The 16000-nt window shown below is 40.3% G+C and overlaps 1 protein-coding gene across 12 annotated transcripts in view; it reads left to right on the forward strand.

The window, feature by feature from the left end:
- ECI2 (enoyl-CoA delta isomerase 2) overlaps positions 1–882 on the forward strand; it is a 33924-nt gene extending 33042 nt beyond the window's left edge. For all 12 annotated transcript variants that reach the window (XM_075493910.1, XM_075493908.1, XM_075493915.1 and 9 more), the window contains one exon: positions 335–882. In XM_075493910.1, the coding sequence (XP_075350025.1) occupies positions 335–490 (156 nt within the window). In that variant the 3' untranslated portion in view covers positions 491–882. The remainder of the gene's footprint in view (positions 1–334) is intronic.
- The last annotated feature ends 15118 nt before the right edge of the window (positions 883–16000 follow it).

Raw genomic sequence — 16000 nt, forward strand, 5'->3', positions numbered from 1 at the left:
CACTCGTGCCAACTGCTGATAATGTAGGTTGCATTTGGCACTGCAGACAGTTGAACAGGTTTTGTTTCTTTTGTTTCTTTGTTTCTTTGCCCATCTACTCTGATTATGAGCACTTAGTGGACTGCTGTTTCACTTCCCATGAACCTCTTCCAACTTATTAGCAGTCTTAGTAATTAAATGCAATAATTACTTCCAGCGAAAAAGTTGACTAAAAGCTAAAAAGTACAATGTTAATACAACTCTGTTTGAATTCCAGTGTGTTTATTGTGCTGTTTTCTGAAACATTAAGGTATAGAAAACATAACTTCCTAATGTTCCTCTCTTTCTCCTCCAGTCCTTGGCAGTGTCAAAGCAACTGTTACGAAGTATGGAAAAGGAGAAGCTCCATGCAGTCAACAGTAAAGAGTGTGAAGTCCTCAAGGAGAGGTGGTTATCTGATGAATGCATAAATGCTATTGTCAGTTTCTTTCAGAAGAAATCAAAACTCTAATCTTCACCAGTGGAATAATTCACCTTCTGGCAATAGCTTAATCTGCCCTTATCGTTAATAAACTTTCTCTTCAAATAATAACACTTATACTTTTTGATGTGGTATACTTCTGTTCTGAGTACTGGGTTAAAACTGGTTCATAAAATTAATACAGTGTTATGTGCCTTGGATCCATTATGGATATTTAGGTTGGGTAAAAAAGGTTCATTATTCTGTAGACAGCAGTGATGTTTCTGAATAATACTAAAGCAGATTGTCTTCCAAAAGAAGCAACAGATTCAGTAGCACCATATTTTGATAGCTCTTCAATAAATGTCTTATGAGTGATTCCTTTTATTCATCTGTGAGGAAGGAAATACTGTATTAATGAAAAAATAAATAGAAGTATTTAATTATTGTTGTGCTGATTCTTACTCCTTCTGTTAAACATCCTCAGTGAGAGGGAACGTAGTTCCTGGACATGTATTAATACAATAGTCTTACAAAAAGTATTCACTTGACTAACTTGAAGATTCTTGAAGATGTTTGTTGTGAGCTTTATAGTTCTAATCTTAAATATATTTTTCCATAGGTTGCTTCATGTTGCCTTTTTCTGTGAAAAATCCCATTAAAGATAGTAGGACCTTTTACTGTAGCTATTTTGGAGTTCAATTAACAAAACAATTACTTTTCAACAGAAAACTTCTCCACTCTTCGTGGATGTCTTTGGGTAGAGAGCGTACCAGGCGCTGCAGAGGACAAGGTCAGGCTGCTGGCAGTAGATAGGCATTTAGCTCATGCCAGCAAAAGGAAATCATGGAGAAGCAGCAGTTACGCATCAAGAAAAGCCTCTCAATGACAAGTTCAGTGCTCTAGACTCTGATCTCAAGAGTGTTGATGGTGAGAAACCCAGAAGGCAGCACTCTGGTCCTGGCCCTGCATGCTTAGGCAGGTATGTACCTAAAAGCAGGGGTACAGCGGGTGCCTATGGGCAATGTGGAGAGAGGCTGGCGTAGGTGCGGTAGAGGTTGAGGTGGATGCCGGTTTCTTGTCTGGATGCAAGGGTCAGAGCACTGGGGCGCAGCACAGGGGTGGGAGCTGCTGGAGCAGAGCAGTGAGCTGCCAGAAATGGACAGTTTTGGGTGCTGCCACTGCCCCTTGGCCAAGACTTGCAGTGCCACTGTCGGAAAGTCACCTGTGCCTGGGCAGCATGGACATGCAGGATGGCTGCTCGGCAGTGACACCGCTGCCTCGCATGGTAAGCAGGTCTTAAAATCCAGGCAGTGCCTCCAGCGTGGTACCTGGCCCTTGGGATTTAACTACTGAGAAAGAAAAAGATAAACGGGATCAGAGAAAAAGAAAACGAGAAGCATGGGATGCATCACTCAGCTATGCTACAGCAGTTAAATTTGATGTTAAGAAGTATTAAATGTATTTAGGGTCCTCCTTAACCTTCTCTGAGAGTCAATGCTGCCGCCCAGGATTACCAGCAAAAACACGTGTCATACACAGGATGGCAGAAGCAGGGCCAACAGAAACACAGGGAGAGTGAAGCGGTAGAGAGGTACAGGGGAGGAGGAGAGGGTAACAATCTGCCAGGGAGACCCGAGACCAGCCTTGGACCCAGCTGACAGGAGAGATGGAAACCAAAATAATTTCCTGTTACCATGAAATAACATGGGAAAGGGCCGGGGAGGACATGCTTCCAGCAGATGTGAAACAGCCAAGGGACAGTGGGGCTCTTCCGCCTTCCCTACCAGCACCCAGCGAGGGGCCATGCCCCAAGGCATGGCCGCGGGAGGAAGGACATCTCTGTGGGGTGACACGCACGGGCAACGCTGCAGGCCGGTGCAGTGTGGGACTGAGGGGTGGCTGAGGCCCAGGGGATGGTGGCAGGAGGGGCAGTGAGAGAAGAAGCCGAAGCAAAGACCCGGGTGGGAGGCGAGTGCTGCCGGCAGGCTGGGTAGGCTCAGGGCCACCATGGTGCCCCAGCCCCACGAAGCAACAGCCTCCGACATCCCACGCAGGTGCCCGCACCGTGGACGGGGCAGCCATTGGGCTGCTGGCAAGGAGCCGCGCTGAGGCAGGGGGTTGCCCAGTGGGGCCACAGCGGGGCAACCCAAGGTATGAGGCTTGGTGCTGGCTGTAAAATGCTGGCAGTTGTGCGGGGCAAGGAGGAGGCCAAGAACTGTGGCCCTGGTCCAGAGCAGCCCCTGGGCTTGGGGCAGCACAGGGACGTGCCTTCAGGACCAGAGGGCGAAACGTGGCTTTGTCTTGCCAAGGATTTTGTGGCTTGTATGCTCCCCCCCACCCCGCTCACATGAGCCTGGAAAGCTTTCTATGGCGTTTTTATGGCACTGTAGTGGTGGCCATTGTTGGCATAGCCGGGGATAAACAGTTGTTCAGTCTTTTGAAAGCTCTTTACCAGTGATAATGTTTAGTAGATTTAGTAGTGCATGAGCTATGTCATCAAGTGTATTTTGTGTGTGATGTGTTTGCTTTCCTCAAGGAAAAATGCAGCCGTTGATAATCTGTTGACGGATGAAGTAGCAGAAACAGGGTTTCCTTGATCAGTAGATGCCAGCATGCCACTTACAGCAACGAGAGATGAACCATTACCGGTTTTGTAATGAGTCAGATCTGTTGAAATATTTTGTCCTGTTCTGACTCTCTATGAGTAATGAGAATAAATCAACATTGCTTCTAGGTAATGGAACTCCTGGGTGGTTTTAATTAACTTTTTGAAAAGTTAAATCACTGTCTCGGATCACTTACAAAGTTCACTTTATAACTTTTTTGTTCACAAAACATTTGTTTCTGATTGGCAGCATCTTTAGTAATTTTTTACACATTTTATGGGTGTCCAGTGTTAAGAACAAGAAAACAATCTGATGAATCTCTTCAAACAATTTCTATTTACTCCATACAACAAATTAGCAACTTCAGATCATTTCTTCTGAAATATAATCACTTATTATTTAGTTATTTTATTTATTATATTTATTATAATTGGATTGTGAAGATTACATCAAATGTTCCTGGATGTTCTTTATGTTCCCTTCAAGGTATCACTGTTGGGCGGTGTACACCTTGCTAACACGAGGGTGCAATGTACAATTGGATTCAGGTCACACTTGGCACAATTATACACGAGCTTAATTATCTGCCTCTGTGTTTGTATAGAATCACAGGTAAATAATCAAATAGATCACACAGAAATACCAATGGCAAGATATCTGCACCTAGTTTCAGAAAATGAGGTGTTCTAAGCTTACGCTGGATGTAAGACCTGCAACATTCATTGATTACATTCATTACAGTTAGTGCTAATGCAACACCTCTTTGACTAAAAGCAGATTTGAGACCAGCAAATAGAAATCCGAAGTCTGTCAAAAGCACAAAACTCTGCATATAACGGCATTGGGAAACATTAGTGATACAGTCCATATTTTTATCATAAATGATTCAGTATTTTCAGGCTGCATCATGATGCTGGCTTTTATGTTTTTAACATTGAATTTACAGTTCAGTTTTAAATATCCAGTAACAACTCTGCTGTGTTAAAGTGCCTCTGCCTTGTTCCAGCTGAATGTGAACACGTCCATGAGGGTAATGTAGTAGGCCTCGTATCTAAACAATGACTTTTAAGCTTTTCAAACAAGTTAGAATTTATGATTAAAAACTGTAAACCATGGCCATTCTTGAAAGGTTTCCTCCATCTATAACCTTTCCTAGATACTTAGGGACAAACAACTATGCACGTTGTATAATCTTCTTGTAGTAACCAAACAAAATATTTTCATTCACAAAATTTTCTTGGAGAATTAGTTGTCCTCTTTGATTTGCAACCGAGCAAACTTTAAAACACACTCTGTATTGCCTATTACAAATGAAATGTAATATCAATACATTTTAGCCCTAAGTAGGTGGAGTAGGTCTAGAATGCAACATCTAAAACCTGGGGAAAAAAAAACCCAAACCCAAATCCTTTTGTGACTTACTAACCACTTCTCCATTCAATGTAATCAAGATGTGTACAGTTGAAAGCAGTTTGCATAGAGTGTTTAACATGATATGGCTTTAATTAATTAGTTGCAGTGGAACACACCTGTGATAGCAGTTCAGCAGCTTCCCATCGAGAAGGTTACGCAGCACGAGATGACGACTAACAGAACTGGCAGCAAAGCCTGCAGACCGGTGCAAGGCAATCGCTTCGGGGTTTGCAGAGGGCTGGAGGAAAAAGGCTAAGAAAGATTGCTATTGTCGTATTGTCTGAAACGTTGGGATTAAAATATAAATCTGTATGGCTGAAAATTCAATAGTACCTTGTCAGGCAGTAGCTACTCTCTGGATCAAAGGGGCTTTTTTCCTCTTCTGACAGAAAGACTCTCCTCAGGCCTTCTCTCATCGCTACCAGGTCAGGTTGAGAGCCGGTAGGACGTTGAGGAGGACCTCGTATCTATTACTCTGCCACAAGTGGGTACGGGTGAGAAGCGTGTGTGAAGGAGTGCCGAGCTGCAGGCGGGTGGTCGGTCACAGCACCGCTGCGGAGGGCTTGCAGCCCAGTGTTTGTCCCTGCATGAACCCTCCTGCTGTCCCAGGGGTGCCCTGAGCTCTGCGCTCCAGGCCGAGATGTTCTTTTCCGGGACTTGCGAACCTCACGAACCAGCGCTTTTCATAAGTGCAAAGTTTACGTGCACCTCTATTATGTTAGAGACGTAGTGTGCTAAGAATATAAACAAAACAAGGTTTGTAGGAAGATATCCTTTGTTGGAGCGGTTAGTGTAGTGTAAAAAGTTGAAAATTTTTCTGGCACATAGCTCTTTCTTCACGTGTCCTCAAAAGCACACCTCTTTTCTCTGACTATGGTAGTTAGTTTTGTAGAAGTTATTTCTCCCTATTTAAAATCCCCATCTTGTTCAAATGCAGGGACAACATTTGAGCTATGTTGTTAAAAACCGGGTTCAGCTCACTGAAACTAACAGATACATGCTTGTAACGGGTTAAAACTTTCTAGTAAAAGATCAGGAAAAAAAAGTGATAAGTTCTGAGAAGTGTTTTCACATGCACTATATCCCAAACTAGTTTGTTCTTTTTACGGGACTCTGGCAGACTTCCAGTAAACCTATTGCTAGATTTGAGGTAATCTGAAAATATGTGTAGCGCAACACAGGTGGACTCCGTTGGCCAAATAAATTAGGTATCCTGTTTTATTTCATACTCCTTGTGCTCATTCTGACACGTTTCTGATATTTAAACAAACAAAACTGTTTTCCTTATTTTAGCTAACTCAACTCAAAATACGAGCGAAGAAGGAATGTTTCATGCCTGGAAGAAGACACATAATGAAGGCAAAATTGCTGTAAGCAGGTAAAATAATAGTTTAATAATTATATCAAATTAAATTGAGTAGTAATGTCATAGCCATCCAGCCAGGCTGAACAGGTGAGAGCAATGCATGCAAAGACATGTTAGTACTCTGTGGAATTAAATATCAACAGGTAATTATCAGCTTATATATTTTCTAATTGGAGCGCTCAAAGGGCATTTATTAATTGATGTAAATTTGTTTTCATTAAAGTTAAGGAGGGGCACTTGGGAGGTAACAAACAGTATGTTCAAGTAAAAGCCTTTAGTCTCTTCTAGAGCATGTTATTTTGTACTGTAGTTACACCCTGAGGATGCTTGTAGATATCTAAGTATACAATTCATTAACTCCATTATTAGTGTAATTTCTTCAGAAGATTCTCTGTATACTCTGTCTGATGCTGGTTTTCATTATTAAAGGAGTAGCATACAGCAGAGAGGGAGATTTTTGTTTGGCTGTTTTTCTTTTATCGGTACTGGGCTTTCTCTTCTTTTTTAGTTATTTCATTTAGTTATTTAATTAAATAAATAATTATTTAATATTAAATTAGGCTCTCTAATTTAGTTAAGACCCTAGAACTGTAAGAAACACGTCAGTACTTTCAATTACAAACAACATTTCTTATGCACCACATGTTCTAATGTATAGGAAATATTTATGCAGATTGAAAACTTCAACCTGAATTTTGAAGAATTCACTTACCTTGTTTTCCCTAAAAGTATGTGTAAATAAACTGATGGTATCTCCAGTCTGTACCCCTCATGATAGCGTATGTTCACCTTAACCTTTTGTGATGGCTGGGGTTTCATGTTTTTCAGCCAGTAAAGTATCTATTGCAAATGTATTTTTTACCTGGCATTTTAGATAAAAGTAGTGCAACTGATGTTACAGATATGAAATAAGGAATTCTTTACATATCGATATGAAAGTTAATTTAAAAATCTGGAGAAGATTTGCATGGATAAAAAAAATTTAGACATTAAAGTACTGACAGAAATTCTGTGGAGTTTTCAACACCATACCTAAAAGAAGATAACAAAACAATCTGTAAGTTGTTACAATTTGCATTGATCGATTTTTGCTGTCTCACAGCAGTGCTGAATATTGTTCTATTTCTTTTTGACATTTAAAGTGATTAGATTAGAGCAACATTTTAAAACTTTTTTTTAGAAAAAAGTATCTGAGCAACAAAAGGGCAGAAGCTAACTTCTGATCATATTGTTCCATTAGCCCTGATCTTCTAATCTGTGTCACTTTTTACCTTTTGTTTGTGATGCAAGGACAGAATGCTAAGTTTTTTTATCGAGATCTACTATTGTAGAAGGAGAAGCAGCAGAAGGTACGGTTAAGTACATAAAGTTAGAGAAAGTTTCTTGGAAATCTCCTCCCTACTCTGCAGTAATAAAACAGAACAAAACACAGTCTGTATTTGTCAAGGACAAACAATATCAGACTGATCTAATTTCCTTCATTAGTGTGACTGGCTCGGTGTATAAGCAAACAGCAGTGAATATAATTTAAAGTTTAGAAACGTTTTTGTGCTGTTTGCTATGCAGCTGCCGTAAACAATTCCAGGAAATGTGATCTAGATTAAATCAGAATTGTAGAGTTGTAGAATTGGCTGAAACACTCTACTAAGCAGGAGCCGTCTCATTATCAAAGTGAGAGGCCTTAGACTGGGGTCTGACAGGAGTTTATTCTGGTGTTGCTTTTGCTCAGTGTGTTCATGAACGAATTGGATGTCAGGAGAAAGCATTACATTATAAAATACGTGGGTAACACCAAATTTTAAGATCACCTTGGTGAGGTGGATGAATTTCAATAAAGAGAAGCACCTTTCCATTCATACTACTACTGCTGAATTTTCTTTTGATGATTCTACGGACGATTAGATTATCTTCTAGTGATGTTGAAATTAGATACCTGGAGAACTGACATAATTGCTCTAAAATGGTTACCTCAGAACTATTTCAGTAGCGATTATCTTATTTTAGCAAAGCCTTAAGTATGTTAGTTTGACATTTAGTTCTCACTAATCTACCCATCAAGGGAGAACAAATTCTGTCATATAGGTAAGAACCCAAAATACATGCAAAAACACTTATATTAAGCACTTCCCTTTCCCAAGCCCTCCCCTTCCTTTGTAGTTCTTCATCTCTGAGAATGTGCTCTTCCTTTGTGCTTGTGGGAAAACATGGAGAAAGGCGAGACTAATGGGCTAGAGTGGGGAATTGTCCCAAGTTTTACTACTCTGTGCTGTAGCTAGCAGAGAGCACCCTGGTAAGTTTTTGAAGGGTTTTTCATATGCTTTTGCAAGCTTTTTGTAAACTATATATTTCAAAAGACTTAGGAAGAATCTCTGTGAGATTGCACTTCCCATTACAGGACATTCCGCTAGCGGTCGTGCCATCTGCTTCTACAGGGAATCGGGAAAGCAATGAAAATATGCTTGATTGTCTCTACTGGGAGTCAACTGGAAACTCGGAGAGCCATGATGGTGGCTTCTGCCAATCTCTCCTTCCCTACTCCGTAAAACCTTGTGGAAGTTTGGTCGCTTAAGCAGTGCTCAGTAAAGGCAGATAATATTTTACTTCTGTGATGGATGGTAAACCAAGAAACGACTTAAACGTTTTTAAACTCCTTTCACTTGCATTTGGTGCAAAATCAGCTTAAAACAACCCACAGTTTCCCTTATGCCTTTCAAGCTTCATTTCCTTTTACCATTCCTATTGCAGATAAAGACCTCGATATCACTTTATTTTCTTCTTCTGGACAGTATCTTACACAGGTATTCATCACAGGACACTAGGCTTCTCCTGGTTATTGGAACAAAGGAGATGGTTGGTGCTAGAATACTTTTTAAACCCAAACCAGACTGCTCTGTTTTTTGTTATTTTTGCCCAGTATCTAGCTGTGTTACAGCAGTTTGGATAGTTTTTAATTCACAGTGTTGCAACACATACTCTGAACAAGGCTGTGCCACAGTAGAATGCCTTTCATGGAGGGTCAGCTGGAAAGCAGCAGGGAAACCTAGAAGGTGAGACACTGGCTGTAGTTTGTTACCTGTGTTTTGATGTCTTGGTCTATGCTAGTGTTTGCTTTGTTCTGGTGTATTAGAAAGGCAACTGGTGTATTAGAAAAGCAAAAATACGTACTGTGTTGTGAATCCAGTAGGAACAGTACAGAAAAGGCCCTCTGCCTCCCCCAGCCTCCCCCTGGCCCTAGGAGCACAAGAAGCTAAACTGGGGGTGCACCTTCTTGTGGGAGTCTGTTACAGAGGATTGGTTTCAGTCTTTGGAGCTGAACATGGCTCATGTAGACTACAAGAACGAATGTTCCTTTTGGGAACACCCATTTTCATGTAGAAGATAAAGAACACAGGATTATGTTTTTTAAAATAAAATTCATATTACATTTTTTGACAATAGAGTGGATGAATCGCAAGTTGAATATGTAATACCCTGAAGAGAAAAACAGAAGACAGGTAACAGCATGACATTCAGCTTTTGATATTTTAATAAAATAGTACTCCGGCATTTATACTTGAGTGAGGGAAGTAGAGTTGGTTTTTAGTTGCTTGTAGGCATTGAACAACAGTTTGAGCAGTTAGTCCACATTTATTATACGCTTAAATCAAAAGAGGAACGAATTCCAAATAAATCTAGTGGAGTACTGCTTTCCTTCTTGTGCCACAGAGTATCAACAGCTGTACCCTTAGCATACAGAGTATAACGAAGGTCAAGATCTTTACTGGATTCAGCGGGGCCACTATTCCACCTCTAGTACTTTTTATTCCTCTAAATGGAATCTCCAGTTTATTTCTGCCTTTTTGTGTCTGCCTTTCCGCAGACACACCAGTAAGCCTCCAGTGGAAACTCCAGCTCACATAATTCTTAAACTTCTTTCCTGCTAATCATGCAGTGGGAGGTAATGTGAATGAATGTTAAACAGCATCTTATACTGATCTTCAGCAGACCCCGATAGTAACCTGCTGGACAAAAGGAGACTGGCATATTTTTTCAATACTAGAACTGAAGCTGTTATTTCTAACTTTGAGCCTGCTACTGAATGTAGTACTGAAGGCACCCTCTCTCTTTCCAAATGTAGTTTTGGGGTACAAAATGATAACACAGAGGACAGTCTTTTAATGCAAGAAAAGAATGTGTCTGAGAATGAAGAGATAAATGATGGTTTGCCTAAATATTTCAAAAGCATGGATTTGACATTAAAGCCACAAGCAATAGAAAACAACTGAGGAAGTAATATCCAGACTTGAAAACAAAATATTCCTCTCTCCTCCCTCCCTCACCATTCATTAGGCTTTACAAAAGGTAGTCTTTTCAAGATAGGGTAACCACAAGTTAGGTTTTAATCTGTCCCCAGAAGGCTCTGATGTGAAACTGTTCTCTCATCTACTGGAAACGGAAGGAATGCAGCATCTAACTACATTCCAGGAGAAGACCAACACCTCACAGCTTCTCCCCTGATGGTTGTCAGCAAGCGACCTATTTCTTCAAAGCCCATAAATCAGTCAGCCAGAGATATCTCATTCTCCCTGTCTTCAGACAGCTTTTTAATCAAGAAAAAATTGCAGCTGCTGTACATGTGAGCAGAGCTGTTCAAAATGTGTTTGCTCGTGCTGTGGGACAGGCAGGTGCATAGTGGAACACCCACCGCTGGCAGTTCAGTCGCGAGGGAGGTTAGAGCATCACGCGATGCTCCGGAGAGCTCTAAGACGCCCACAATGTTAAACGCAAACGTATGCCCATGAGCAGAGCTTCCTCTCGCTCTGTGGCTGCACCAAGCTCTCATTCAGCAGTTGTAGCAACTTCAAAGTTACAGCCACCAAATACAGCTGCCACTTACTCTTTCTATACCTTTGTGTATGAAAAGCATAGGACCCAAACCTCTCCAGAGAGAGCTCAGCAATGAGTAAGCTTTTGCCTTGTCAAAAAGGTAGAATCTCTCTCTTGCCATACACTAATACTGAAAAAATGAATTTCTTGAATTCCTACTTGTTGTGAGTGAGTCTCATTCAGCATTGCTGGTTTAGCGCAGTTTGTAAGGTAAGTCAGTAAGTGTTTTCTTACTGTTTAGAAGTGATGGGTAATACCTCATCAGAATTGACTACAACTGTGTTATAAGAAAATAAATCAAGTTTCATTCATTTTATGTGCCAGGGTCTTGAGACATTTTGTTAAGACCTCTTTCTAAAACAAGCCGCACATAACTGTCTTCCAAAGGGCTTATCCTTGCTACAATTACAGCTTTTTTCAAATGTTCATAAAACAGTAATAAAATGTAGCATACAGACCGCTTGTTAATTACAGTTGTGTTACTTAGCATAAATACATTGAAACAGCGGAAAAAGTGGTGGTACGACTTAGATACAGTCTCTGGACCACATTCCAACTGCCTAAAACTGGTGTGGGCTGAAAGCTTTTCAGGCTCCAGTGGAATTACTCGTATTTACCTTGGGATAAACAGAATAATCTGTAAAATAGCTTACTGGTAGCTTGACTGTTGCCCGAGACCAAATAATGGGTGGCCTTGTAAATCAAATACATATGTGATTTAAGTAAATACATTTACCCCTCTCTCGGGATGTGGGACTAGAAGATATTCCTGTGGACTCTTGGATTTTGGAGGATGATGACTATTCCAAGAAAACCTCCTTAAACTTTTATGAGTAAAGTACATACTTGATTTAATCTTTTTGTCTATAAGACGCTTATTTCCATTAATATGTGTTTAGGCTGCACTCAGTTCTCTGTCTGTGTACAGGAGCTTCCCACACATGAAGTTTGCTAGTTTTTGTCACTTTAAAATTCATCTGTTGCTTCAGGTATGGAGGTCTGCTGTGAGATGTCTTAAATTGCTCTTAATTGCATACATGCAATTACTGCATAATTTACCACATGGTAAAAGAATTTCTGGATTATTTTTGAAGAAGAAAAACCTTAAAAAAAACCCCATGTTGATCTAGGCATTATTTGGGATCCTCATGTAAACATAGCTGAATTTTTTACTAAGCCTTTCTGAACAGAAATAGATTAATTACTTGCAAATGGGAATGGACTTGATATATTAGCTTTAATGAGCTAGCAGAGCAGTTCGGGTCAGGTTGTGAAATCACCCATTTCCTATCCTGTCGGAGTGCCTGGATATTGTGTAAAAAAGAGGCAGGGAACTCCACGCCTAAATTTGCTCTGCCAGATTTATTTAATTTAAGCCTCCTAGGGGAAGAAAATGGATAGGGATTGTGCGTGTTTCAGATTTAACTTAAAAACTCCCAGAGAGAGTGACTAAACTGCCATCTTCCTGCGTGCAGGAGACCATTCAAAGGAAGAGTGATTGCCAGCAGTCCTCTTCTTCAGCCATGATGAGACATCTTCATTCAAGAGGCTGAAGGGAACAAGGCCTTTACCGGCTTCAGCCAGCTGGCTTAATCTGTCTGGGTATTAAATCCGGACTAAATTTTGTAAAAACGTGTATGGAATTCTATGCATTACCTTTCCAGATGTCTAGCAGATACACAAGTAAGCATGGTATGAAGGTCAGCTTGGCTTTAGTTGAGCAGAACTTTGTTCTTTCCCATGGAAAGACTGCAGCCCAAAACTAGGGCTGTTCTATACCGAGTATCTCATCTGGATAATGTTTTTAGGATAAGCTTTATTTTAACATAGGAGATAGATTTGTAGAATGTCTGAGCTTTAGGTGTATTTAGATAAGATAAAGCTCCTTTTATAGGTAGCATGTGAAGTTCAGCTTCCTCATTTGAGAACAGGGTTTAGGAGCAGAAAGAATACAGATAAATTCACAGATTGGTGAGTGAGACAGCTCAAAGCCACTGGCAAGAGTATTTGCAGAAGAAACTTGGTTTTATCAAAAATAATGAATATTAGTTCTGCTGCTCCTGCTTGTAACGTGTTCAGCACCGTTCTTACTCTTCAGTAGAGTTCAGCTCGAATTCAATAAATTGCAGGAAGAATATTCTCCCATTTATTTGAATTGAGGTTTTTATCCATTGGGCGAGAGTTGTGGTAACAGTGAGGTATGGGACTCATGAAAGAGTAAGACTTAAACATTTGTATTACTTTAGAACCAAAACCTCAGTCATTGCAAGGAACTTAGCCTAAAAACCAATGTTGCTAGTAAATGAACCTTTACCAATGACAGAAAAAAAACCCCAAATCATAGCACTCCTCTCCAAGCTATAGGTCATCTGCTCTTGCCCCACACTCAAAGCATGGCCAGCTGCAGAGGTAAACTAATTTGCTTGGCATCACATCTTGTTCAATGCTGACCGCCTCCAAGGATGGAAATTTCACAGCCTTTCTGAGTCACAGGTTCAATCCATGCTGCTGGCCTCCCATTGCATCACCATCATTTCCAGCAACCCGCAAGACAGGCTACTTTCCTCAGAGTATTTTCCTCCCGCTGTTAAGCTGCACCAATCCATTTTTAGACTTTTATACTCCAGTCAGGATGCAAGGAATGAAGTGCCTAGATTTCCAGCTTGTGCTAACTAAAACCCCAGATTTAGCCAGGGAGTTTTGCAAGGGGCAGAGTTAAGAGCTGCTGTGGAACTGTTAGAAAAGTGGGTATGCAGAATGTCAAATCCAGACTACTACCATTTATTCTGCTTAGACAGCAGATGACTTACAGTGGTTGCCAGTCTTTCCATCAATGCAGAAATTCACCTGCATCCTCTCTCAAAGAAATTGTACTTCTGCCTGATAACGTAGCAGATTCTATGATAAATCTGCCTATACAAAAGGGACAGGTCTAGTGTAGCTGCAGACCTAAATAGGCTTTCAAAGACTTGCAGAGCATGTCAAAGAGACAGCTTAACTAACAGTCTATGAAAAGATCAGTTTCCTGTAACAATACAGGATTAGGGTTTTTGACATGTTACTGGAAATCTGAGTGCTTTCTTTTCTGAAGAGGATTGGTTTGCCCCTTGTGAATGCAGAGAGGCTTGGTATGGAGGTAGCACAGGCTCCAGGTGCTGGCATTCTGTCCTTGCTCTTCATGGGAGCCCTTGGAGAGAAAGCAGCCCCCTAGAAACGCCGGGCACCTTGCACCTGCAGCTGGTGGCAGGGCAGAAGAGTCAAGAGTCAACAGAGTTTGACACACAGGACTGCAGATGCCACCTTCTGCCCAATAACCTCCTTTACCAACTCCATGTTTCTTTTTAAAGCCACGGGGACTTTCTTCGCCTGTTATTCTTGGTAGCAACCATCAGTTCCATTCTTTTAACAAGGTGTACTGTAGTTGTCCTCAGTTACCCCCTCCTAGTTTCTTTTTACAAGAACACAAAGCCACATTTGAAGCCACATCTCACTTGAAAAGTAACACTTTTGAGACTAAACCATGAACAGTTATAAAGTAGACAATGACTGTATCAGTATCTACTTCCTGGGTTATGACCTATTTATTTCTACCTGCCCAGAAGTAGCTTTACATTACATCTCATTAACTTAAACTGAACACCAGATCTTTGTAAATACTCTTCATGTGTTGTCACTATTTTATGAATAATTAGCTCATACCTACTTTATAGAAAGATCTGGGCCACAATCATAAAAATCAGTGTTTATGAGGAAATAACTGAGACAATGAAGCATTCAAAAGGTGTACCATGGAAAGAAGGGCCAAGTTTTTCATTTAGAGAAAGTAATTATTTGTCACAAGTTTAAATTTAGTTTTAGTTATTTAAGTATTTAGACAAACAAAACTAAGACATGAAAGTCTAGGAGACGTTTCACAGTTTTGCTTCTGGACCCACATAATAATGAATATACTTAAGATTAATAATTTGATACATAATTCACAAGTTAAGAAATGAAAATTACACACTCCATCCCACTTCACCATGCTGCTTCTCCCATTTGACTAGCCTCAATTTTTTCTTATAAAGATCAATCTATAAATATATCTGGCTTCCTTCACTGTAATACAATGTAATTCTTTCATCCCCTAACTCACACAGGCTAGTACCTCCCTATAAAAGATTAAAAAAGGCATGGGAAAAATGAAAGTAAAATCCATGTGAATTCTTTGGCACTCACAGGGCTTCCAAAACCAGGAGAGAGGCAACTTAACAAAAGACAACAGCTCCATTTTACACATATTCAAGAAGACTTTTCCCACAGGTTCTTTAATACCTCTGATACCTAAGCAGACAACCCCATTCAAAGAACTATACTTTGATTTTAGTGTATTTAAAAATTGTTCATATATTTAGGAGCTTTGCAGTATGACATTTCGAAACACAACAGAAGACAGGATGCAAGTAAGTTTTAAGCGCACTTTATTAATTTCAAGCAATTGCCACTTCCCAACATCCTCCACCCGAGTCACAATTTTACACATACTGTAGAAGATCGCTCTATCTCCAGTAGTATCACAGACTGGTCTGCCTTCTGTGTACGGGTCAATATACACATAAAGATTCTTCAGAGGTTTAATCCACTTACCCTATGTACAGAGATAAAGTATTATTAAAAAGGTTTTAAAGGAATCATTATATTTATCAAAAACTCTTAAACAGTTTTTAAATTATAGTAGTATACACCAAGGTAATAAAAACACATTCTAACTGCATAGGGCTGGTACCTTGTTTTTTTCTGAATGCTTGGCAAACTAAGTATGTTAAATGTGAAGCTCCTTGTCACCATGAGGGAGAAGGAAACAGAAATTAGCACAGTAGATTTAGCCAAACTTTCTGTATGCAGGACCTCAGGTGAAGATACAAATCACACCTCCATGTACAGGAGGAAAAGATACATTATCCTCCCTCTTAGATTAGCTGAGAAATAGTTCAACAAGAAAACTGTTGCGCAGCTGTTCTGTTTGCACCAAGCGGCAACCACTGGAATTCAGCTGACTGCAGCGGCACTAGCAGCTACTCTGCTCTCCTCAGAGGCCACAGGCTACTGGGACAGGCATTGCCTAAAACTGGAGAGGTTCCTTAACAGTGTCGAAAAATCACAATCCCAGAGGCTTTTGAAGCCAGAACTAAAGATTTTCCTGTTGTTGCCAACAAGAAGTATCATCTGAAGCTGATACTGGATGGAGGACTGAAATCCACTTGTTTTGCATAACCCCTGTCAGCTAGTCTCTGTATCAACAATAAAGTTTGGTAAAATTAAAATAAA

The sequence above is a fragment of the Mycteria americana genome, chromosome 2 (genome assembly GCF_035582795.1).
Source record: "Mycteria americana isolate JAX WOST 10 ecotype Jacksonville Zoo and Gardens chromosome 2, USCA_MyAme_1.0, whole genome shotgun sequence".
In the NCBI taxonomy this organism is placed as follows: domain Eukaryota; kingdom Metazoa; phylum Chordata; class Aves; order Ciconiiformes; family Ciconiidae; genus Mycteria; species Mycteria americana.